The following is a 27,007-nucleotide window of genomic DNA, read 5'->3' on the forward strand; positions in this document are numbered from 1 at the left end:
GGTAGGAATTCCCAAGTGCACCTTCCTGGGCTCTCAAAGGGGTTCTGCAGTTGGGTGGTGGCAATATCTACCAACCCAAGGTAGAAAAAAAAGCTGTAACCTTGGGAGTTTAATACAAGCCTGGAGTAGCCAGTATTAATTTTTAAAATCCTTGCGGGCTCCTACCTTCTGCACTGTAAGTGCCAGAGTGGGAAATTAGCCTTAACAGAGACCTTTCGAAAAGAATAGAAACTTACTTGTAGATCTTCCTCAGATAAGGCTCTCTCTCTCTCTCTCTCTCACACACACACACACACACACACACTGTGACTCTAGGGACTTCAGTGGTGAATAGTTTCCATGATGCTTAGCATGCCAACTAGTGCAGGATTTTTACATATTGTCTGCAGCAACCTTGGTCAGCAACCCAAAGACTTAGATACAATGAGATGAAAACGGTACAAGTGAAGCATGTACTCCATATGGTTGAGATATATGTCTAGAGCTCTGGGAATGCTCATTTATGCCACTACTTTCCAAGAGTTAGAATAAAATGATGGGAGAACTAGACAGCCAAGAGCCTTTTAGTATCTGGAGGGGGAAGAGGGTATGACACTCTGGATTCTTTCATGGTTCCCCCCACTCCCCTCTCCAGGCCAGGTCTGAGCTGGCCAATAGCTTCCTCCTCATCCTTACACTCTCTCCCCAAAAGCTCAAAATCTCCTCACTAGGCTTTTCTGTGCTGAAGTCACTGTTCCTTGTGTGGGGGGGGGGGGGGGGGGAGGGGGAGGAGGAGGAGGAGACGGGACACCAGACACGGTAGTCTGACTCTGAGCCTGAGCCGTAGTAGTACAAGAGTCAGCGTTCTAGCCACAGGCAGGGCATAATTCATACTCTGTAGAGCCTGTAAGTGCTGCCTTATGTAGGGAACCCTAAGATTTACACCAGGAATTCTCAGGACTTCTCTGCCATGTCTGAGTCGGGGCAGAGAAGTCCAGCAGGGAGGCACTGAAGTCGCAGATCTAGGTAGCTGAAACTACTATGACACTATTGACCCGATCCAGGGGAAGAGGCGGAGGAGGAAGATTATAAATCGCATCTGCCTGAAACCAAGTAAAAATAAAGGTTTTAAAACAAAATGGTCAGGAGAAACTGAAAAGACAATTTGTTTCTTCACTGGAGGCAGAAAATCTGGTGGTCTGAACTGAAAGGCGAAGCCTAGTCCTGGACCAACAATACTGGACTGCGTCTGAATTCCACAGGTGGGGGGCTATGAGTAATGACTTCACAGTGAAGCTGTGCAACAGAACGGAATTTAACCCATAATATTTCTGAGACGTCAAAGTCAGCAAAGCAATTGTGCACCTTCAATCATCAATCATTTATTCTTCAAGACCAGAGAAACACAGACTAACCCAGCTATCTCCCTCAAGCACAGTGCTACATCTGGAGACACAGCTCCTGGTCTGACGGCAATGTCTTACTCTGTAGTACTGAGTGATTCCATAGCTACCAAACAATGTATGCTTTTTTATGTAATGCCTTGTCAGTAGGGCTTCTGGTTTTCGGGGTATATTAATTTCATTTTGGGGATTTAGTTTTTAGCAATTTTTGCGTTTTATGTAGATGTCAAAGAATTGGGTTTTTTGACAGCTCTCTCTTTGTATATGCTGTAACGAGTAATTTTTTTGTAATGTTCCCTTTAGCATTAAACGTTTAGAACACACCAGTAGGATCTGCATGGGCTCATTAACGCACAATACATTAGAGTGCTATAGCAATCACACTACTGTAGTCTGTGTTACTGCTCCAGGTAGCTAAGCCTTTCAGTAAAAGGTAACCATTTACAGTGTTTATTGGATATATACCAATTTTCTTTTCTTCCTCTTCCTTTTATTTATTTATTTTTAATTGGGGGTGTTTTATCGGTTTTTTATCAGTTAAAACTTAATATCAGAAGCTCTACCTATCAGGAACGATTTATCTAAGAACATTTTGCCAAAATGAAGTTACAGGCCATTTCAGGAATTTTCAGTCTGCATGCCCATGTACAGTCACACATACACATGCACACACCAACAACAAAATAAGAAAGCACTCCCTATTTTGTATGTAGCCAATATCCTGAGGTAAACATTTTCATTTAGGCACAGGTGTCTGTAGAAGGTGAGCAACCACCAACAGTGTCCCAAAGTGGTCGGGGGTGGGGTGGCAGGTCATCTTGCTATTGAAAAACACAGTTCTTTCCTTCAGAACCCTCTGCCACCAAGGGTTTCTGGCACCGGGACTTTGAATTCTGGACCGTTGAACAGTCAAGGTCTTTTCAAGCTGGGCTCTCCCCTGAAGGCTCCTGTTGTTGCAACGTCCTCTTGGAATGGATAGGGGAGCCTAGGCCCATCCTGTCCACCAGGCCCCAGAGGGCGGCCCAATGCTAGGCTGCTACACTCTGAACCTTGGAGTGCTAAACAGCTACCCCCCAGATCACTTCCTACCTAGTCTCCTTTAGCTTCACAGAGTAATCTTCAACCAAGTCTCTGTCCTGCACATTCAGTCACCTGCCTATCTTTTGTACGTTTGCGCAAGTCTGCGTTGTCAGGTCTTACGCAATGAGCTCCTTGGTAGCACTTCCTGATCAGAGAAGCCAACTGCTCCCTTTCACTATCTGCATGCTGCTGAGCTGTTCTGCTTCACTTTTGAAGCCCCGCCTCCAATTTTTGCAGGCTTGGCAGGTGTGACTCGGTGGAGCTGACTGAGCCAAGAGCTGTTCCTTAACTCCTTGCTCTCCAGCGTGTGGTTTGTATACCCCATCACAGTGCTAAATACCCCACATCAGCACAAACAGTTGGTTTGGATGAGAGAGCAATGGCAGATTAAGATTCAGGGCAAAGTAACAGCCTAAGGTCTTGTTTGAAGCTGAAAGAACAAACAAAAAATTTTTGCACTATTTCTATGCTTCTGATCCTCCAGTTTCCATCCTGTGGAGGAAACACACTTGATCAACTAATGCAGAAAAACTAGAGAGGCGTGAACTAGTTTGAATAAATTAAGGTCTGAATCTTCACCCATCACAAACCCCTTAATATTCAGCAACTCTCCCAACCTTACTCTACTTTAGGGAAGGTACCAGGTCTTTCCATATATAATGTAGGGCACCTAATACTTTTGAGATTATACCTGTAGTAAATAAAATTGGTAATTAACAATTTAGCCCAGTTAATGATTGTTTTGCATGATGTTTAAACACATACAATACATCTACACTGCAAGACGAAACCTGCGGCACCAAGTCTAAGAGTCTGGGTCAGCTGACTCAGGCTCGCAGGATTTGGACTATGGGGTTAAAAATTGCATTGTAGACATTTTGTCTTGGGCTGGAGCTCAGGCTCTTAGACCCTCCTGTCTCACGGGTCAGCTGATCTGGGCCAGCCGCAACTGTGTTGTGGGTCTTTTATCACAGTGTGGATGTACCCATAGGTGTCAAGACCACCACATCTGCTCCAGGGGTGCATGCAGCTCACCCACAGAACTACTAGTAAATATGTCATTTTCACTTTGTAAAAGTCACACTATTAACACTGAGATACATGCCACTTTTTGACTTCTGAGAGCTTTACAGGCATCAACTAATTAAGTTAGAAACCATTGAAAGATCCAGCTGAAACAAAGAAAAGGTTTGGCTTCTTGTGTATTAATAGCCAAGATTATACAGACACTCTGTTGACTACTTTTTTCACATCAAATGATAATCTTTGCTTTTTACAGAGTTCACAGGATTAAGGCCATACGTTCATTTACACGCTGCAATAAAATAAACTGTCATGTTGTCTCATACTTCCATATCTCATCCATTATGTAAACCTCTAAACCAGAGGTGGGCAAACTACAGCCCGCGGGCCACGTCCGGCCCGTGGGCCCATCCTGCCTAGCCCCTGAGCTCCTAGCCGGGATGGCTGGCCCCCAGCGCCTCCCCTGCTGTCCCCCATCCCTCCCAGCCTCAGCACGCCAAGCCACCAGCGCTCTGGCCTGCCGCTCCTGCTGGGCAGCACAGGGGCATGGCTGGCTCTGGCCAGGCAGCAGGGCTGCGAGCTCCTGCTGCTCTGAGCAGCATGGTAAGGGAGCAGGGGAGTTGGACAAGGGGCAGGGGGTCCTGAGGCAGTCAGGGGACAAGGAGCAGGGGGCGGAGATTCAGGGGGGGTGGTCAGGGGACAGGGAACATGGGGGGTTGGATAGGCATGGGAGTCCCGGGGGGTCTGTCTGGGGATGGGGGTGTGGACAGGGGTCAGGGCAGTCAGGGGACAGGGAGCAGGGGGGTTGGATAGGGGGTGGGGTCCTGGGAGGCGGTTAGAGGCAGGGGTCCCAGGAGAGGGCAGTCAGGGGAAAAGAAGCAGGTAGGTTGGATGAGTCGGGGGTTCTGAGGGGGGCAGTCAGGGGGAAGGAAGTGGGAGGGAGTGGATAGGGGGCGGGAGCCAGGCTGTTTGGGGAGCCACAGCCTTCCCTACCTGGCCCTCCACTCTGCAGAGGCTGCCATCTGGAAGCTTCGCCAGGGACAAGGGCCAGCCACCTCCTACACCGCCCATTTCTGATGGAATGAGGCAGTCCACCTTTACCACTTCCAGTGGGGGCTCAATAACAAGGTAAAAGACAAGCTAGTCCTCATCAAAAACCCCATCCATGTAGACAACTTTATTGACATCATCCTGCACATTGACTTTTGGCTGCATGAACGGAAGGAGGAAAGGAGGGGTGACTGACACCCCATGCCCACCCTCCACACCAAGACCCATGCAGATCAACCTCGATTGCAGACCTCTGACCCCAGAGAAAAGAAAGCGTCAACAACAGCTGAACTATGTTTTCACTGTGGAGGACCTGGACACATCCTTGCCTCCTAGCAGCTCAGAAGAACATGGGAAACAAACCAGCCCATACCAAGTAAAGGTGGTACAGCCTGGGCACCACCAAATCATGATGCTCCAGAACTACCCCCACCCCCACCCCAAGTAGAACCCGACCTAGGAACCATGGTGTCTTCCCACATTTCCTGCTACTGCAGTTGTAGATCTCGGGGCAGGTGCAGCAGATCCCCCAACTAGCAATGACAGACTCTGGGGCTCTACAGAAGCCAAAAATCTCCAGATCCCCTTCCAGACAAAACCCACTCTGGCCCTGGTGGAGATGATTGATGGCTCACCTTTATCGTCAGGACCAGTGATTCAAGAGACCATCCCTTTAGAGGCAGTAATGGAAGGGAACCAAAAAACAATATGCTTCAATATGATCCGCTCCCCATTCTTCCTGATAATTCTTGGCATATCTCAGTTGGAGTGGCATGACCCATGTATCTCCTTGTGGCAGAGGAGCATTAGCTTCTCCTGCCAATACTGCCAGAAAGCACGCCTCCAATGAAGCAACCAACCCACAGGGTGCCAGGGGCCCCAGGATGAGAGGAGACCCTCGGAAACGGAAACATGGGCACCGGGGGCTAGCCAGAAGGGAGTGGCTCCAGACCAGAACGTCAGCCTTCCCGGACAAGTACCGCAACTAACTGGATGTGTTTGAAAAGAAAAATGCAGACTCATTACCGTCACACCAGACTACAACTGCCCAACAGATCTACAGCTTGGGGCAAAGATGCCCTATGGATGGATATACTCTATATCTGAACCAGATCGGGAGGCGCTATGTGGATATATCCAGGAAAACCTTGCCAAGGGCTTCATTCAGTAATCTATCTGTCCAGTAGGGATACCAATCCTCTTTGTGAAGAAGGATGGGTCTCTATTCGACACTGTCTCTATTCGACACTGGTGAGGCCTCATCTGGAGTACTGTGTCCAGTTTTGGGCCCCACACTACAAGAAGGATGTGGATAAATTGGAGAGAGTCCAGCGAAGGGCAACAAAAATGATTAGGGGTCTAGAGCACATGACTTATGAGGAGAGGCTGAGGGAGCTGGGATTGTTTAGTCTGCAGAAGAGAAGAATGAGGGGGGATTTGATAGCTGCTTTCAACTACCTGAAAGGGGGTTCCAAAGAGGATGGCTCTAGACTGTTCTCAATGGTAGCAGATGACAGAATGAGGAGTAATGGTCTCAAGTTGCAATGGGGGAGGTTTAGATTGGATATTAGGAAAAACTTTTTCACTAAGAGGGTGGTGAAACACTGGAATGCGTTACCTAGGGAGGTGGTAGAATCTCCTTCCTTAGAGGTTTTTAAGGTCAGGCTTGACAAAGCCCTGGCTGGGATGATTTAACTGGGACTTGGTCCTGCTTCGAGCAGGGGGTTGGACTAGATGACCTTCTGGGGTCCCTTCCAACCCTGATATTCTATGATTCTATGGGTCATTACGCCTCTATATAGGCTATTGTGCATTGAACCAAGTGATTATTTGTAACCGGTACCCTTTGCCCCTTATTTTTAGAATTGCTGGACCACCTGAGGACTTCCAGGATCTTCATGAAACTAGATCTTTGGGAGGCATACAATCTAGTGCACGTAAGTCCTGTGGACGAATGGAAAACCACTTTTTGTACTTGATATTGGCACTTCAAATACCTGGTGATGCCATTTGGTTTAATCAATGCCCTTGCAACATTTCAACATTTCATAAGTGATGTCTTCAAGGATACCCTGGACCAGTACATGATTATCTACCTCAACGATAAACTAGTATTTTCCAAGAATGCAGAGCAGCACTACCACTATGTCTGATCAGTCCTGGAAAAACTACAGAAGCATGGGTTGTACATGAGTTTGGAAAAGTAAACCTTGAACTAGGCCACCACTGAATTTTTGGGGTACAATATCTTCCCATAGGGAATCCACAAGGATCCACAGAAGGTGGAAGCCATCTGCAAGTGCACAGCACCTTGAACCCTCCAGGAATTTCAACACTTCCTGGGCTTAAATTTTTTTTATAGGAGATTCATTGCAAATTTCTCCTAATTAATAACTCCCCTGACTTCACTCCTCTGCAAAGCTGTGCTATTCACTTGATTGCCCAACTTGCTTTTGACCAGATAAAGGCCTCCTTCACTATGGCCCTGATTCTGGCCCACCCTAACCCAACTCATCCATCTACAGTGGAAGCAGATGCATCCAAAGTGGCCCTAGGGGCAGTACTCTTGCAGTGATTCATATCCCACTCAGTTCTGCACCCTTCTCGAAAGCTTATTCCTGCCAAGATGATCTATAAAATACTGAACAGTGAGCTGCTCACCATAAAAACTGCATTTGAAGAATGGCATCACCACTTTGAGGGAGCTCGGCACCCCCAGTATAGGTCTTCACCAACCATAAGAACCTCAAATACCTCCACAAGGCCCAGGAGTTGAACCAGAGGCAGTTAAAGTGGGCCGTGTTCTATTCTCGGTTCAAGTTTATGATATCTACCTCCAGGAAAGCAAAATGGGAGAGCCGATTCACTATCACAGAAGGGGGAATACTACTGGGGAAGCGAAGAACCAAATTCTGAGTCCCCTACCTCCTCAAGCCTGGTAACTTTGCCAATGCCACAATTCAGTGAGGTGCGCATTCGCTCATCTGATCCTCCTTGAAAGAAGACCCACTTGCCCAAGGGACACAGTCCATGCCATTGGGGACTAAGATGCACCATTCCATGCAGAATGGCATAACTTACTTTGACAAACACATATATGTGGCACCAGAATGCCCGCAACTGAGGGTTTTACAGCTGTGCCATGATGCTCCACTGGTGGGTCCCTTGGCCACCGGACGACCTCCTGCATGGTTGCTCACATTTTCTGGTGGCTCTGCATGTGGGCTAAGAACCAAGCAAGCAAGGCACCAAGAAGTACCTGCTCATGGCTGTGTATTTAGATTCTCAGCTCTTTAATGCTGGGATTGTGTTTTACCATCTTGTTTACCAGGGGACAGGCACATTGTTGACACTATACAAATAGTTAATAGACTTAATAGTATTTGTCATAAATATAAAGGGAAGGGTAGCCACCATTCTGTATACAGTGCTATAAAATCCCTCCTGGCCAGAGGCAAGACCCTTTCACCTGTAAAGGGTTAAGAAGCTAAGGTAACCTCGCTGGCACCTGACCCAAAATGACCAATGAGGGGACCAGATACTTTCAAATCTGGAGTGGCGGGGAACAAAGTGTTTGTCTGTCTGTGTGTTGTTTTTGCCGGGAACAGATCAGGAATGCAGCCTTACAACTCCTGTTAAATTAATAAGTAATCTAGCTAGAAATGCGTCAGATTTCCTTTTGTTTAATGGCTGGTAAAATAAGCTGTGCTGGATGGAATGTATATTCCTGTTTTTGTGTCTTTTTGTAACTTAAGGTTTTGCCTAGAGGGATTCTCTATGTTTTGAGTCTGATTACCCTGTAAGGTATTTACCATACTGTTTTTACAGAGGTGATGCTTTTACCTTTTCTTTAATTAAAATTCTTCTTTTAAGAACCTGATTGATTTTTCATTATTCTTAAGATCCAAGGGTTTGGGTCTGTACCAATTGGTGAGGATTTTTACAAGCCTTCCCCAGGAAAGGGGGTGTAGGGCTTGTGGGGAAGACGTCTCCAAGTGGGCTCTTTCCTTGTTCTTTGTTTAAAACGCTTGGTTGTGCAGCACAGGGTTAAAGGACAAGGCAAAGTTTGTAACTTGGGGAAGTTTTTAACCTAAGCTGGTAAGAATAAGCTTAGGGGGTCTTTCATGCAGGTCCCCACATCTGTACTCTAGAGTTTAGAGTGAGGAAGGAACCTTGACAGTATTACATGAAAAAAATACCCCTCTGTTAACAGAATGTTAAGGTTGCAAAATCAAGCACCCAAAAGTTGGGAAATGCCAGGATTAAGGCTGTCTATGCAACCCTAAATCAGCCCCCTTGTGTGTATATATTATGATACAGTCTTTAATTACATGACCACATACTATTTTTTCCTAAACTCATTCTCAGCTGAACCATTTTAGGAAAAAACAACAAAGAGTCCGGTGGCACCTTAAAGACGAACAGGTTTATTTGGGCATAAGCTTTCGTGGTTAAAAAACCCACTTCTTCGCATCTGAAGAAGTGGGTTTTTTACCCACAAAAGCTTATGCCCAGATAAACCTGTTAGTCTTTATCCGCAAAAACAACAAGGAGTCTGGTGGCACCTTAAAGACTAACATGGCTACCCCGATACTTGACATTTTAGGTAAAACTTTCTCCAAACACCTCAGTTTGGGGCACACATCAGCCAGAATGGTTTAAGTTTGGCAAAGTTATAAGAAACTGAAAACAGAGAGTCTTGCAATGGGAAGTGGCAGGCAACCTTAACTACAGATGTCACTGTCTATGATACTAAGAACACACCTATAAACTTTTAAAAACAGTTTAAGCACGAGGGTATTATTAATAAGTGTGCAGGTGTGAAGAGACAGATACTACAACTTTGCTCATCCAGGACTCATTACCATTAACAATTGTTTTTCATGGAGCAATGACCCCAACAAAAAAAAGCTATATCCATTTTACAATGACAGTTTGTTTTTCAGCAGATTATATATTATTAAAAAGTTATCAAATATTAATCAGTAATCAATACTGCCAATTCTACATTAAATCTAAATGAGTCCCTTTTTTTGAAAGTTCCTATTGTAAAATGTGACCATATCATTTTTTTTCTTTTCTGCAGCTTTCATCCAAAACAACAGTCAAGCTCCTGTAGGTTTCCGTGATTCTCAGTTCTTCCTCTTCCAAAGCACTTTTCAGTAAATACAAGTTATATTTAAGAACTACTACAAAGTCTATGCACCAAAAATATCACACGGCCTTTCCCATCTGAAAGGAACTCTTTTTAGATGCTTGCCCACATAAATTTGTCGGGCTACTCAGCCAAGAGGCCGCTCCCGATTCTGAAGAAATTCCCCTGGGCAGTTATGTACCTCTCAGATGAGCAGCTTTTATTAAGCAGGGGTTGTATTTTTCTCAGTAGGCCAACCTTTAACTAGGGAAAGATCAATCTATCTTAGTGCCAGTCTCCACCCACTGCCTCCTAAAGTTTTGTCCAGAATGACCACGGATATCTAGAACTGCATGGACACTTTTATGCAATAGCCTTTCAACAAATATATTGGATATATTTGTTTCTAAGATGTGACTATTTTGAATACAATAGCTACAACCCTGTTTGGGAGCTCCCCAACAGAAAGAGTCAAATCACATAATTGTAACTCCACCTGGTCTAAAAGAGGTCAGTTCACAAACCAGCTACCAAATAAGACTCCAGGCCTAGGCTTTGATGAACTGTTCTTGTGTGTATCTAAGTATGTATACTTTGGAATCCCGCCCCCGGCCAGCTGCTGAGGAGCACTGAGTAAACACACCAAAATAGTTGCAAACTGAATGGAGCAGAGCCAAAACCAAGACCCATAAACAAAAAACCATTTAGGCTATGAAAGCAACTGCAGAGCAGAAACTGAAAAAGTGGTACAGAATTGGTTTTACACTGCTGTTAGTCAGAAAGGCTAAAAGGAAGGCTGAATTCTTCCCAGAGAGCATTAATTAATTTTACAATGTCAAGGGGAAACGGAATCAGTTCAAATGTAATGAAAGTGTGTGAAGCAGAAAGGGTTCATTGCAGACATCTTAAAGGTCTTTACTATTTGGAGAACATCATTTTTGGACCTGCCCCCAGCAATTTTTCAGCAATCGGGATCAGTTCCAAATCCACCCTGCCCGCATCCGACCTGAGCTGGCTCAAAGCTGAATCCAATGATGATTGAGCACAGAGAAGCTGCACTATTCTGGATGTGCATCTGTCAGAGCATACACTATTCCAGCAGCCCAGAAGAAAGAGGCAGCAGCAGAAGATACAGCAGATAACCTATCCTTGACATACAATAAGAAAGAAAATCTCTACTGCTCTACTTTTTACTGAGGATCAGATTTTGGAAAATTCAGTTCCCCCTCATCCTCATGGGTTCCCCTGTATAAAGTTAATGAGCCGTACGCCTAAGGTTGTACTCCAGCAGCTAGTCAATATACGATCACAGTTGACAAACTGAATGTTAACTGTGCATTATTAATATTTTTAAATAAAGAGCAGCAGTTTTAAAATATTAAATTTTTGACCTTTAATGGACTAATCCTAATAAACACTGAGCACCAGCAGAAATTAATAGGAGTTCTTGGTCTCAGTGTGCCATGAATCTGACTGTCAATCAATTTATGTGTTCATTTTTTAGCTGTTTTTTCCTGGATTTTTATATTCATAATGAATTATGACAAAGAAAACATCAAACTATTGTCTCTTTGCTTTAGCATGATGTAAACTTCAAGGAACACAACTAAAAAAGGATAGTGGATTGATGCCCAGCACTGTAATACACTCCTGAGATTCATATACTTTATCCTTTTTATATTTCTAGTCATAGTTATACTCCAGTGGATGAAGTTAAAGATGACAGAGACTATTTAGAGCAGTCACTTCCTTTCTAGGAAAACAGTGATTGTGGATGCAGGGAGGCCAATGTGTGACAGTAATCAAACACCCCATCACACTTGTACTGGAATCCTGGTCAGAGGATGTGCTCTAAATTCAATGAACACACAGTATGAAAATGTGAACCTTACAGGAACACCTCAGCAAAACTCAAATGCATTTATGACAATTGATTACTGAAAAAAAATTCTTTATCTTATAGTTTCGTTAGTTTTAGAGAGTATGTGTGTGCGTGTGTTTTGTGGACAACCAGACTTTAAGAAGTCAACTGGGTAACAAAATTGAGTTGGCTTTATATAGTACCTCTCATTACAACTTTTGGAGATACTCAGATACCACAGTGATGGGATCATATAAGAATTTTGATAGATAAATCTGTACCTTTACGATTGTTTGTCCCAGGTCATATTGTGCCTGTTCATTTTGATTTGTGTTTTTTCTCCAAAAGCTAAAAAGTTAAAAATAATTAAGTTTTAAAACTCTGATGTCCATGTTCAAATCCTTAAGGAGACATCTGTTAAAGGATTATAGAGTAGGAAGGATCCCCTATGTTTCTGATGTAGACTTAGCCTTGCTGAAGCCATCCTCTTTATAAGGGAAATTAAGAGAAAGATGGAAAATTCCCTTCTCCTATGCAAAAATACAATGGCTATATTCATGAAATAAGGAAGGAAGATTACTTCTCTAAATATGATAACTTCCAGATTACTTATTTGTGACTACACAAAGCTATGTACAATTACTGTCATCTTGAGCATTGATTCTCCCAGACGAAAGAAATTCATACTCCTAAGGATTTTTCTTCACTGGGTTTCACTGGACTTTTAGGAGAGACAGACAGACTCCCAGACAGACCAACATAGGGATAAAGCATACCAATGTAACAAACAAATCCCTGATGATGCAAGAGAAGCTGTCTATGATGCTAATGATATACCAGAATATTAATGTTCCAAAGACAAGTCATATTTGGTCTTAAGTGGCCTTTAAACTGTCTGATGGCTTTACCTGTAGGGAAAAAAGAAGCCAAACCAGAGGCTTAAAATGAAATCCTAGCCCCACTGATCTCAATGGAGCCAAGACTTCACCCTTAGATGTTAATAGTGGCAGTAGAAGTACCACCTGCCTCTTTGTTGCTTAAATTGTCCAGAACCAGTCCGAGCTCCAGAAAGAGAATCTTTATTCCCAGGGATTGAATTTGTCCATACAACAAAGTCTCTGTGAAAACAATTGTATGATTTAGTCATTGCATTTTTCTAATCTGAAAGCAGACGTTTAGCAGTCTGGTTGTTTAATCCTTCATTTTGCATAGGTTCCCAGACAGAAAAAAAAACAATAATCATAATTCACTGCCTTCCTCTCTCATCCATATCTATCTATCTATCTAGATCAGTTATCAACTACCCCAAGACTACTGGGGAGTGTAACCTGAATTGTATGAGAAAGAAAAACGATGCCTTGGATGCACCTAAACATCACCATGCTCTGCAGTTCTTCATTACCTTTGCTAACACTTTGTAGAGAACCAGAAAGAAGAAAATAGGGACAGGAATTGGAGACACCACCAGAAGGATGAAAATGCATCTCTCCCCACTGCACTTTTATCCAGGAAACTTAGGAACATTTCAGTTTTATGATGGTAAGTGGTGGCAAGTTGTTTCTTGAGTTCACCACAGGAGACTCCTGCACTAAAGGCACCAGGTGGCCCTTCCCCCTCTCAGAATTTTGGCCATAACTTTCTCTGTCTCTGGGATGTGATAAGCAATTAGACTTTCTGCCCTGACAGAACTTCCTAATTCTAATGCCCATCATGGTCATCTAGTCTGATCTTGTTCTTCCTCTATTTCTATGGTAAGAGACACTACAGCACTGTTGTCTGAACAGACCTGGCAAAATAGGTGTGTAAGTATCCTGTTTCATCTGTAACCCATTGAGAACTTTCCAGCCCAACAGGAACTCCAGCTTGTTTACATATAAATAAAGGGGTCTTTGCTAGCTCTCTTGGCAATCAAGAGAGGCTCTCTTTAAGACATCTGTTTGCTGCATTTCAGGAATATATAAGTCTACCAAGAAGTGCCGTTTAATAGCATTAGTTTTTCCCTCCTCTACATCTGAGTTATCCAAGAGATTTGTAACATGCAAACACTGGTTCCCCAGCTGTGTGGGTTTCCTTCCATCCAACAGACACTGGTAACAGAGAAGAGTCGTCGAAAAGTCAGGAAGTTGAGCTTAGCGAGATCTCACGAGTCTTTTTAGTTTTCCCTAGATGATGATGGGAGCGCACATCACCTGCTGGTCCAGATCTGCACAGCACCAAGCACAATGGGACCAAGGAGTACTGAAGCACTAATAACAATCTCTTGAATCACAAAATGTTTTGGATGAGAACCTTAATATCCATCAACTTCATGAAAAAAACTTGTGCAGATTCAGACAGACATCATCTTCCTTTCCAAATGTAAACAGATTAATATCCACTGTAATTACTAGAAAGTCTCAACAGAGGAAAAATTAGAGCAGACTTTTCTGTGCCTACTAAAAACTTCAAGTGGATTATTGCCAAAACATGAAGCTTTTGAGCCATTCTGTAGCTGTTACAATCAAAATATCATTTAAGTAAATAAGCAGTGTTGTTATTGCAGTATCAGACCCAGGATACTAGAGTCTGATACAAAGTGGATGAGGTAATATCTTTTATTGGAGCAACTTCAGTTGGTGACAGAGTTGAGCTTTCAAGCTACACAGAACTCTTCTTCAGGTCAGGGAAAGGTACTCAGTGTCACAGCTAAATACAAGGTGGAGCATATAATTTAGCATAAGTCGTTAATGGGTATTCTAAGGTACCATTCAAGGTGAAGTGGCCACTTCACACTCTGCATACCTTTCCCAGACCTGAAAAAGAGTTCTGTGTAGCGCAAAAGCTTGTCTCTCTCACCAACCGAAGTTGTGCCAATAAAAGATATTATTCACCCACCATGTCTATCTAAGTAAATTAGCATCCTTATCCGAATGATCTCAGGAGATGACTAGTCTCATTGCCATGGTGAACCACTTTGGGACAATGCGTAGAATGAAAACTCCTGTTTCCAACAGGTATTACACTTCCAGGAAAAAGCTTAGTTTTGTTTCTGTAATTGGAATGCATGAGAATGATGAGGAAAGCTTTGCTTAAATCTGTTTTACACCAGCTGACAGTCACCATTAGATCTTTCAAAATGCCCCACTTAAATGAGTGGCTGTACTCCAAATCTTGGTACTGCCAATTGTATTCGCCATTACAATGTATTTACTTTATGCAGACAGGGAAGCAAAGACAGTTTCCTTTAAGCAGCCTTGAAGGGACACTGGTTCAAGTAGTATCACAGCTAAAGTCTAAGCATTAGTAGCCATTAGCTCGGAGGACAGAGGCAGATTTCAAAACATACTGAAATTAATCATTTTATAAAGCGTGCAAATTAAGGACAGTGAAATACCGAGGACCACCAGTGCCTGTTCCCTTATAACCATGGAAAATGGATGCTGCAGAAACATCCACCCCACTTTTAAAAGATGATACTCCAGAGAAAGATCAAAAAGCACCAAGTATCTAACTAAGATATCCTATTCTATTCAGTTTCTCATACGGCACTTATCAGTTTGGCATTCATCCAACCAATCATTGCATTCATCCAACAATGCATTAAGCTGCATAACTAGCATCTGTAATGGAAGACATCCTCCATTTAACAATTACTTCAACATTGTGCATGGCAAGAAGAAACATCCTGAAATCTCATGCCATTCAACCCTTCCGACGTCAATGGAATTGCATGGGACTTAAGCCAGCACAGAATTTGTCCTAAAGCATACTTTTCAAATAAAAATAACCATTCCCACCTGAATACTTTCACTTAGCTTTCTGTTTTCTTTTGAAAACTTAGTTTTTTTAAAAGTATCAGAAAGTGTATCATTAAACCCCGTACAAATTATTTGTTAACAGAACCTCGTCTGACAGACAACGGGAACGAGAAGTTCAGAACATTTGTTACTTCACTTAATGTGCTTTTAAAGAAAATATATATTTCTGATGCCACCAGTAATATTTATATATTGTTATATAATGTATATTGTTGTAAAATTGTCAACAAACTTTTATGGCTTTCCTCTTCATATGAGTACTCAGTCATCCATTCGTTCCTAGATCCACTTCAATCCTGAAAAAAAAAATCAATAATTCTGAATTAATTAGGAAATGGGCACTGAGCAGACGTAACTTCTTCAATGTTTTATTTTTGTTTCTCAACTTTTATTGCCTATTTTTTCAAAAACAGAGGGATCTACTCTGTGGTGAAACATTGGAAAAGCATTGTGTTTTTCAATATTTTAAATAAAGCAGGCTGAATATTTCAAATATTAAGTTGTGTCTTGTGCTTTTAAATTAATTGATGTTTTTTCAATTAATTGATGTTCAATTTCTGAGCAGTTACTTGATTGTTCAAAATTTGAGCTTCTTTGTGTGGACAATAGGTCACATGATATATTTATACGGCATGATTGGATGGAGTAACTCTTTAGCAGATGTCAATTTCAAGTACTAACAATTTTGATTTCAGAGTAACAGCCGTGTTAGTCTGTATTCGTAAAAAGAAAAGGAGTACTTGTGGCACCTTAGAGACTAACCAGTTTATTTGAGCATGAGCTTTCGTGAGCTACAGCTCACTTCATCGGATGCATAGCATATCGTGGAAACTGCAGAAGACATTATATACACATTTATTTGCTAGAAATATTCTGCAAGATCTGATTAATATTTGCTGTTTGAGGCAAACCTTTTTGCTAGTAAAACTCATTCACTAGAATATTCATAAAAAGGGAATACAACTAAGGGAATGTCTGCACTACCCGCTTGATTGACGGGCATCGATCGATCCACTGGGGATCGATTTATTGCGTCTACTCTAGATGCGATAAATCGACCCCCCAAGCGTTCTCCCGTCGACTTTTGTACTCCAGCTCCACGAGAGGCGCAGGCTGAATTGACATGGGAGCGGCAGCAGTCGACTCACCATAGTGAAGGTACCACGGTAAGTCGATCTAAGTACATCGACTTCAGCTATGTTATTCACATAACTGAAGTGCGTAACTTAGATCAATCCCCCCCGCTGTGTAGACCGGGGCTAAGTAAGACTGTAGCAGATCTAATAATCTAAATGAATATTTTTTAAAGGTTTGCAGGTTATGTGTGGCAAAAAATTTTCATAGTTCAGAATTAAGCGACGGGGAAAAAATTATATGACATTAAAAGAAACAGACAAACAAAATACTTGTATTTCCTTTGCTTCTTCAGATTAGATAAACTATAAAAATCCAGTAGATTTTGCAAAGTATATTCTAATTTCTGTAAAGCCTTTAAAAAACCTAAAAAAACCAGAGGCCGAAACTGTGGCCTTTAATTTTTTGACACTGTGCCTTAAACCTCTTGCCAGAATGCATGCATATAACTGGAATGGACTTTTACTTTCATATGTCCCCTTTATTAAAGTAAGCTGTGTGAATTCAAGACTAACTCTGTTGTCAGAGAGCTATTATAAATAATCTGTTATAACTTGATTTTTTTTTCAAACTGATGCTGTCTCTCCAATAGTGACGTGTATATAACCTATTCATTTTTAAGCCATAACCCAGTATTTCATTACTGCTATACATACATTAACATAGCTATCAGGTTTAAACATTCTGAACAGCCTTTTACCTTTAAAACAATATGAGACTCTGGAAAAGAAGCAAAGATAGTAAACATTAATGAAACCCACTAACATCCCAGTGATTAAGCACCAAATCTATATAACTTTTTATTAACTTTTAATCCAATTTTTTTTAGAAATAAAATAAATGTAAGTTCCAATTAACATTAATATGAGTCACAAATGGTTGCAAGTTCCCTAGAAACAATGACCTTACTAAATTTAATTAAATTCTGTAGGCTTGGAATGTTCTAACTACTGTAGAGTATTTGTCCCATCTTTGATGTATCTTGGAGAGTGTCTTTTTTGTTTAATCTCCTTTGGCATTATTTGAATTGCTTCAGAATTTCCATTTCATGAGGCAAATTTTCTTTGGCTTACAACTGAGCCAGTGAGCACTGAGCGATGTCTACTTTTTTTTTTTTTTTTTGAATTGCACACTGTAGGGAGATGTCTTTGACTTCCTAGCAGCCCCTTTCTGTGCCAACATCCAAATACTGAACACTTGAGCCAGGTTTTCTGTGTCCTAAATGTATACACATGGCATGGTTATCTAAATTGACTGTGAAAGGACTCAGTCACAAAACTGTTAAATTAAATGTACAGCGTTTCAAAGCTCCATAGGGTATCCCTCAAAAGGAAAGTTCGTTTGACCTGTAATTGTTTCCAGTTCTCATATTTTCTCATCAGTTATTTCTCTACACAAACATCCTACAGTGCAACTTAGCTTCATGTTACCAGTGAATGCTGGAAGTCCTATTAGCTCACTGTGGCTATGGTAATAATGAGAACAGGGATGTGTGTTTCAAAATGCTTAAGTGTAGCTATCTTACTAATCATAGCTGCATTTGTTTTACATTATTAAATCATGCACAATTCTCTCCCTCCACCCGCCCCACCGGTGAAAAGGTTCCTTCATTAACAATGATGAATGATTGGTGTTGTTTATATATTCCCCTATGCGTGTTTACTCAATTTATTGAGCACTGAATTGTTAGTTCCCTTTCACCTTTAGAATGCCAGTCTTTTTTTCATCCTTTTCGTATGTGAGATTGAAGGCTCATGAAAATGTTCCTGGTTGGCCCAAATCCTCAACAGACAGTGTAAGCACATCACAAACCCCATGACCACAACACTGCCCCATGATTGCGCATCAACCCACACACTTTAAGGATGAGCAGGGAATTAATTCTCCAGGGCATACCATTAAGTCATTCGCCTGTCCAATGAGATGGGTGCCAATTAGCATTAGTTGCAATGTGGATACCTGCCACCATTTCAATTCACACAGGCCACCATAGAGATATCAAAAGGTAAAAATTTTGATTACTTATGACTTGGGTTGGATTTGAACTGGAAATAAAAAGCTACACATCAAATTGCAATTTCAAACTCAGACAGTAGATCTACACTGCACACTGAGCCTGGGCTCTCACCCAGGTTTAAGCCCAAACCCCTCTTCCATCTACACACAAATCACCTTGACTGAGGTTAGCAACCACTCGGGACCTGGCCTGTGGAGGAGGGGAGGAAGGGAAAGAGTCAGAGACTAAGTCCTGCTGCACCTCGGGTTCAAGCACTGCCATACTGCAGTGTGGACACAGCTCAAGTCACAGACCTGAGTCAGAGTCTGCATAGTGTAGTATGGATGCTTTAGCATGGCTGAGACACCCAGGTCTAGCAATTGTAAACCCAGGTTTACAATGCAATGCAGATGCTCAAGCATGGGCTTGGAAACATTAAGTCTACAAGTCCAGGTCCCACAGACCCTGGCTTAGTGTGCAGTGTAAACATGCTTCTAGTAATCCTATCATAAAATGGCCTAATTTTCAGATGTGCTGAGAACATGCAACTCTCAATAAAAGTACCAACAAAAAAATCACTTCCTGGATTTTTGTGAAGATAATTTATTCTTCCAGGTTTAAAGAAGGCTGCTATGAAATATTTGTTTTGTTTTAAGTAGTAAATGGAACATGATGTGAAAAGTCCAAATAGGAGTACTTACGTCCAGTATCATTTTGCAATAATGGTTTTTAGTACCAGCAAAAAACCTACAGCTGAAAATAAGAGGACTGGAAACGAGAACACCACATTTGTTTGATCCAAAACTCTTAAATGACCAAGGGTTTTCTCTGTAATCACTAAGCAAAGTCTCTTACAAACATGAACCATCAGTCTCAGGCCAGGTCTACACTACAAACTTTTGCTAATGCAAGTTACATAGGCACAAAGCTGCAGCAGTTAGCATATCACTTGCGCACGTGTGTCGGCACTGCACGTACTCACTAGGAGCGCTTGTTTCAATGCAGGTAACACAATGTTACCGCAGTCCAGCACACTGTTTTTTGGGAAGTTTTGGCAATGCATGGTGGGGCAGAAACAAGTAGCAAAGGGGGTGACTGGGACAGCAGGGTTGCGTTCCCAACATGCAAATTTCTCCAATGCCATTTCGTACTTATTTTGAAAATTCCACCCAGGAAGGACTTGTCATGGTCCACCATCTCTGAGAGAAGCATGGACGCTGTTGTCATGAGCATTGCAAGCACAGGCCACATGAACCTACTGTCTGAGTTTGAAATATCTGCAGAGCCCCAAGAAGAGCCATGGGGAACACGATGACTTCCTGGAGGGCAGATTGATGGTGGCATTCATAGAGCAGCTGCAAATGGTGGAACACTGCTTCTGGACCAAAGAAATAAATACTGACTGGTGAGATCTCATTGTGATGCAGGCTTGAGATGAGGAGCAGTGGCTGCAGAACTTTCAGATGTGCAAGGCCACGTTCCCAGATCTGTGTGCTGAGGTCACCCAGCCCTACAGTGCAGAGACACCAGAATGAGAGCTGCACTGATAGCGGAGTGGCGATCACACTCTGGAAACTTGCAATGCCAGATTGGTACCCGTCAGTGGAAAATTGCTTGGGAGTTGGAAAATCCACTGGTGGGGCAACTGTCATGCAAGGGTGCAGGGCCATTAATCATCTCCTCCTATGCAGGACTATGACTCTCAACAATGTGCAGGACATAATGGATGGATTTGCAGCAATGGAGTTCCTGAACTGTGCTGGAGCAACAGATGGCATGAATATCCCCATTCTGGCACTAGACCACTTGCCACAGAGTACATCAAACAGAAAGGGCTATTTTTCTATGGTTATGCAAGCACTGACAGAACACCAGGAATGTTTCACCGACATCAGTGTTGGCCGGTCAGGAAAGGTGTATGACGCTCACATCTTTAAGAATACAGGACTGTTCAGAAAGTTACAAGCAGGTACTTTCTTTTCCAGCCAATGGATTAACATTGGTGTTGTTGAAATGCCAATAGTGAACCTGGGGGACCTAGCCTACCCCTTACTCCCCAGTTCATGAAGCTGCATGCCAACCACCTTGACAGCACCAAAGAAAGATCTGACTAGTTGCTCAGCAGAACGACAGCTGGATGTTCTTTTGGTAGATTGAAGGTTCACTGATATTGTTTACCTACTAGACTGGATCGCAGTAACAAAAATATAACAACTGTTATAGCTGCCTGCTGCATCCTGCACAATACATGTGAAGAAAAGTGGGGGAAGTTGCCACTGAGGTGGAGGAGTTTGAACAGCCAGACACACGGGCTATCAAAAGAGCTCAACATGGAGCTATACAGCTTAGGGACGCTTTGAAAGAACACTAACAGCGAGCAACAGTACTGCATTGTGGTGTACTGTGCGTCACCTAGCCCTACAGTCTGGGGGCCTGTTAGGAATTGCATGGTGCTTGGTGCATATCTATAATACTGACAATGCACCGGTTAATGTTGTGGTGCTTCCTGTACATTTATCATTATTACACTGTTTGTCACTGATCCTATGAGTTGTGTCACAGTGTACAACAACAAGTAAATGGTGCTTTCATTACCGCCAGACATTATGCAGTATATGTTGGAAATCAATAAAGATGAACTATTTACCAAACTATACAGTTTTATTGACTAATGAAAACATCTTAAGAAATTCTGTGTAATTTAAAAGCAAATACATTAAAACCTTAATAAATTTATGGAACAGAGGTTAAATAAGAGGAAGAAACATTCATGTCCATTTTAGCTACACATACATCAACTGTGGTTCTCACAGGTTAGTGTATATGAAGCTGTCGTTGCCCTTAATGTCCCCCTGTGTAGAGTGGTAGGGAAGGGATGTGGCCCCTGATGCCATGTGGAATGTGGAGGGTGGTTGTAGGGAGGTGCTGTACTTTGTAGTACCCCATGGCCTGCAAATGGAGGCAAGCACAGGATTGTAGGTCCACTAGAGTCTGCAGCCAGAGAAGCCCCATCATGTCCTGATGCATCTCCCTCTCCTTTTCCGGGTGGGACTCCTGGGCCTTTCTGCTCTTTTCCTCTCCATGCAGTCTTCAATATTCATCCTCCAAGCCCTCTGCTTATGAAGGATAATGCAGCACTGGCTTGCAGGATCTCACTGAACATGTCACTCCAAGTCCTCTTCTTTCTCCTCCTCTTCTGTGTCAGGCATTCCAACGGTGTGGAGGGGGAACCCCTCAAGACCACAACAGCTATAAATGCAGATAAAACACAAAGAGGTACCACTGTCTGTTTAGTCTCAAAGGAAATCAAAAGCTAGATTTAGAACTCCCTTCCCACGCTCTCCTAAATTTTTAAACAAGACTTGATTACTGACACTTCTGCTTCAGAGTGATTGTGCACGGTGCCACTCACAGCACCAGCCACACTGAATATGGCCTGCAAGGGGTGAGGGAAATGCATGAAACTATATGGGAGTATAGGTCAGTGTCACTGAATACAGCACCATTTTCCATAAGCTGTGGAGATTTTAGCTGATATCTCATTCCTGAAGGTAACAAAGGCACAGAGGGCACAGCTGCTGCTGGTGTCTCAAAGTTATCCGGGCCCATATGTGGCTAGACTGTTTACTGCAATGCTGCCAGCCACAGTTATAGCCAACTGGCATAGGGAAAAAAGTGTCCTATGTGAAGAAATAAGGCCACCATCCAGAGAAACTTTTGGGAGAGGATGGTAGAGGAACTCGATGGAAGTTTCATCAAGAGCTCTCAGAAGGATTTCAGGGACATCTGTGTACATAAACTGCTCCGGGATGCCCCGGCCTAACTCTACAGGGCAAGAAAAGGCAGATAACTCGACCTCTCTTTGTTGTGAATTAACGAAAAGTTGATAGCTGTGTCCTGCTAAGTTGGGGGTGCCATCACTGTAATGAGAAACAAACACACATGCTTACCAAATGTTCCTTCCCCTGCTTTGGGATCACCCATGCTCGACTGCCAGGACTGACTGGACTGCGGTGGAGTCTCAAACAGGCTCTGGCTCAAAGCACAATGGAGTCCCCAGGTCACATATCCCCCATCCTCTTGCTCCACCTCCGTCCTTGTTGTTCATGCCAGGGACCTTTGACTCAGGCTCCTCGGAGGTATCCATGGTATGTGCAAGTGGTGATGGGGTCTCCGCCAAATATCGCATGCAGCTCTTTGTAAAAGAGAAAGGTCTGAGGCTTGACTCTGGATCAATTGTTGTCCTCTTTGGCTTTCTGATAGGCCTGTTGCAGTTCCTTTGCTTTCAGGAAGCACTTCTGCTGCTCCCCATTGTACCCCTTCTCCTGCATTCCCCGTGCAATGTGCTCATAGGTATCCAAATTTCTGTAGCTGGCCTGTAACTGTGCTTGAACAGTCTCCTCTTCCCACTGGACCAGGAGATCCAAAATCTACTGTATACTCCATGCTGGAGTGCATCTGAATTGTGTAGCTGGTGTGATTAACTGGGCAGTTGCACATGACAATGGAGAGCTGCTATAAGTGGGCTTGCCAAGATGAACAACCAGGAAAAGGCATTTCAAAAATATGTTGGGTTTTAAAGGAGGGGAGTGGCTTCCAGTCTTCATTACCCCTAGGCAGTGGAGTTAACAATTGTGACCAGAGCGGTCATTGTCAGGCACTGTGGGACCGTTGCTGGAGGACTGTTAGAATCAACATAAGTAATGCAGCATCTACACTCACACTGTATTGACCTCAGTAATTCAACCATTGCTCAATACGGCTCACGGAGCTGGTGTTACCATAACAATGTAATGGAGAGTTTGCATTGGTTGGAGACAAATTTAAGTGTAAACACATGCACAAATAGGTTGACACAAGATGGTTTACATCAGCCTAACTTTGTAGTGTAGACCAAGCCTCAGACTGATGAGAACTGGCAAAAAGAAAACACAGTTGTGTCCCTTTCCAACCAAAAAATGGCTGTTTTCATAAAACTAGGGTTTCAGAATTTTAAAAACTTTAAACATTTACCAAAGCTACCACATATTTGCCATAGGCTCATTTTCTCACCAGCAGAAAACAATAAAGAATTGAAATGTCCAATCCATGTGAGATCTCATGGGTAACAGAGTAACTAAGGTATTTCCAGCATGTCTAACACCCTCACTGATTCGCAAAACATTACCATTGGGGGATGGAAAACATGTATGGGTCACATTCAGAAATGAGATATCAGGTCCATCTTATTAACGTATAGACTTTGAATGAACATACTATATTTTTTATCTCTCTACTTTGAGAATATATATATATTTAAATTATAAATAATACTTAATATTCATTCATCAAAATAGAATAGTTTGATGAGGCAGATAGGCCCCACAATGGCAACGAAAGTACAATGCTCCCAACACCTTCAGCAGATGTCAGGAATAGAGAGAGGACTTAAAAGGAGGAGACCCCAGTTCTGGACTGACAAGGAAGGAGGGCAGAGCTCCACTTCTCCTGATGTGAAAGAAGCCTGGTTGCAACCCAGAGTGTAAGCAAGGCTGTCAATCAGACGAGCCTTCTGTTAGAAGGGAGGACAGGTTGCTAGGGGACCAAATAAAGTATGGACTACTTGAACACAAGCCCTGAACAGAACAGCAGGATCCCACAGAATATTCATTCAATGACCTGTTTTGAGCTGTTTTTTATCCAGATTTTTTTTTTTTGTACCTTAATTCTCTCTGGGAGTGGTAGAACTGAAGTGTGATTTCACTCCTGAGCTAAAGCACCACTACCTCAGACGTAGCAAGAGATAGCGACCTACCAACAGAGACCTGTACCTGGGTAAGTCATGCCCTGATGGGCAAACCCAGTCACAAATAGTCAATATACTGGAAACATGAAAGTGATATTTATACAGAATTTATTTTTCATAAATTCATTGAGCAGTGCTCACTAGCACAATTAGAGGGTTATTCCTGTGTTAAATTCTTCTTTCCAGGATTTGGGCAAATAAGCCCAATCCTTACGTTGTGCAGGTGACACTCAATCTCTTCTTTATTTTAAATAACGCCACTGTCACAAAACTGACCCTCCTCTTGGCAGAGATCAACCCATTCCTGAAGCATAGCTGGACGAAGCTGAACCTGAACAAGACTGGCGGGCAGAAGAAAACATGGGGAAGAGTTGGACGCCGCAGAGCAGTCTCTTTCAGCTGAAGGCACACAACCACAACGGATCAATACAGACACTGGTTTAGGAGTGCTCCTACATTCCTTGTTGACACTAAGCTCTCACAAAGCAGCGGCCACGTTGAACACTTTCCATCATTTCTGGCAAGCAAAGAGACAAACCATCCTTGCAGAAGATGACCTAGCCTCAGTAGTACATGCCTCTGTCACCCCCAAGCAGCATATAGCAATGCTATATGCTGCTCCAGGCTTAAGTGCTTTGCTGAATCAGGACTTAAATAACTATATTCTCTAGACAGCAAATCTCACCTTTGGAAATATCCAGGCTTATGAATCACTTTGTCAAATCATTTATTTTATTATAAAAAGGAAGCATTTTGTTTATTGGTTTCCCTTAAGTTTGCACTTACACTATCTTCACAAGCCCTGAGTCCCAGCAATCCCCCCTGAGGAGGAGGGCTGAATATGACTTCTTCAAAGCCCATCAATGCTGCTCTGAGCATTAGATTGAGAATTGGGTTGTCTGAGACCAAGACAAGGTGCTCTCTTCCTTTCTGGAAGTGAAAACTCTGTAGGAAGGGACTTCCCAATTCAAATCTCCAGCAGCACCATTAGCATTAGATACCCCCAGGCTTGCCCTCTTTACTGGATTTCTAATTCACAACTAAATTCAAAAGTTTCAGGGATAATACAGACTAGTGATTCTTCAGAGTCTGCAACTGTGTAGTAGCCAGGGGCTACTAAAAGATTGTATGTGTTGTGTAACTTCAAAAAAGGACTTCCAGACTGTTCTAATTCAAAGCAGTCAAAACTAAGAATCAACCCACTGTGCCATCAGGGCTTCTGTCAGAAAGGTATTTAAGATTATAATTCACATTGTGAACAACTGTTTTGTCTGCTGTGATTGCAATGTTTTGCCAGATGGAACAAAGAATAAGTTAAAATGCCAATATGTATTTATTAAATGTTAACATTCAAATGTATAGTCTTATATAGGACTGAAAGGACATTTTTCATATATACAGTACTAACCTGTTACAATGGGGTCAAGTGTTTAAGTTTGTTCTTACAAACAAAGCTGCTAATTGCTTTTCATAGTATCTTCTCTTAAAATTCTTGGTTGGCGTTTATTTTCTTTGTGTCTAAGGGTGGGTTTATTATTTATTATTAATTATTATTATTAATATGGCTTTTTTGTATATTGCTGCAGTGAGTTTGTGATAAAAATTATCTGAAGTTTAGTCTAAATATTTCTGAAGATAAACTTAGTGCTTCATATTGTGATTTTCATTGTTATTTTGACTAAAAGTGAAAGAGAAGCAAGAGTCACAGAAAGTGGGATGCTAGTTGCCAGGCAACACGTGATACCTAGCTCTCAAATTCCTATAGCATGAAATATCTATAAAGGCTTCTACAGTGTATGACAAAGAGAGAAATCAGAGACACACGCTTATTGGAATGCGTCATAAGTCAAGGTAAGAAGCAGCAGCTGTGCCACCAATCCAGTTTGCAGGGTATACGGAAGTAAAAAGGGTACCCTGGACTTTAATTGGAGTGGGATGTGGGTCCATGGGGATATATCACCGAAATCAGTATTTACTTGTAACCCAAATGAGGTAACACTACCAGTAAGGGACCACAACACCACAAAGGTCTTGGCAGGGAGGGGAGCTCTATACTTTGCTCATCTGGTTGCAGAGTTTAGTTTTTACCATTTCATTATGATGTTATTTTTAGACAAGAAAGGAGTGCATTGAGTGACCTATTAGCTGGGAGTAGAGGATTCATTAACAAAACATACAATTTGCAAGAATTCTGTATATTTATCTCAGTCCTTTCAAAGCTTTATTCAAATTAGTAGTTCTTGTTTCAAAGCTTTATTTAAATTAGTAGTTCTTGTTCTAATAAGTATACCCAATATCACTTGAATAAAGGTTTGCAAGGTTGATCCCTTTTTCTTTATGAACTCTTAATATTTGAAACTAATGAATTATTTAAAAAGACACCTTATTGCTCATCTCTGCTTTCTTGCTTTCAGTTAGGAAGAAATCTGAAACAGGGAGTCTGCAAACTCTTAATTCTCAATGAAGACAGGGAAAAGTTCTCTTCTTAATTTTAAATGCACCAGTACTATTTTGATATTTTAAGACCTAGTTTGTCAAAAGCGGGTGTAGTATAAAACAATAGGGAATGCACTAACCTTTTAAAATTGTGTCCGTATGTACTTTAAAGAGTCCTTAATCTGGAAGTGTTGGCTCTTTCAGCCATTATAGCTTATTTGTCAGCAAGAATTAGGAAACCAAAGTGCAGACATGAATGCACAAAAAACCTTCTGGTACACCAAATAAAAAAAAAATAGTCAAAATGCATATGCAATACCTACATTTTA

At 42.2% G+C, this 27,007-nt stretch overlaps 1 protein-coding gene across 8 annotated transcripts in view; it reads right to left on the reverse strand.

Annotated features, from left to right (window-relative positions):
• KLF12 (Kruppel like factor 12) overlaps positions 1–27,007 on the reverse strand; it is a 362,839-nt gene that overhangs the window by 233,579 nt on the left and 102,253 nt on the right. For all 8 annotated transcript variants that reach the window (XM_043533937.1, XM_043533918.1, XM_037895230.2 and 5 more), the window contains one exon: positions 15,560–15,623. In XM_043533937.1, the coding sequence (XP_043389872.1) occupies positions 15,560–15,580 (21 nt within the window). In that variant the 5' untranslated portion in view covers positions 15,581–15,623. The remainder of the gene's footprint in view (positions 1–15,559; positions 15,624–27,007) is intronic.

The sequence above is a fragment of the Chelonia mydas genome, chromosome 1, assembly GCF_015237465.2.
Source record: "Chelonia mydas isolate rCheMyd1 chromosome 1, rCheMyd1.pri.v2, whole genome shotgun sequence".
Lineage (NCBI taxonomy): Eukaryota > Metazoa > Chordata > Testudines > Cheloniidae > Chelonia > Chelonia mydas.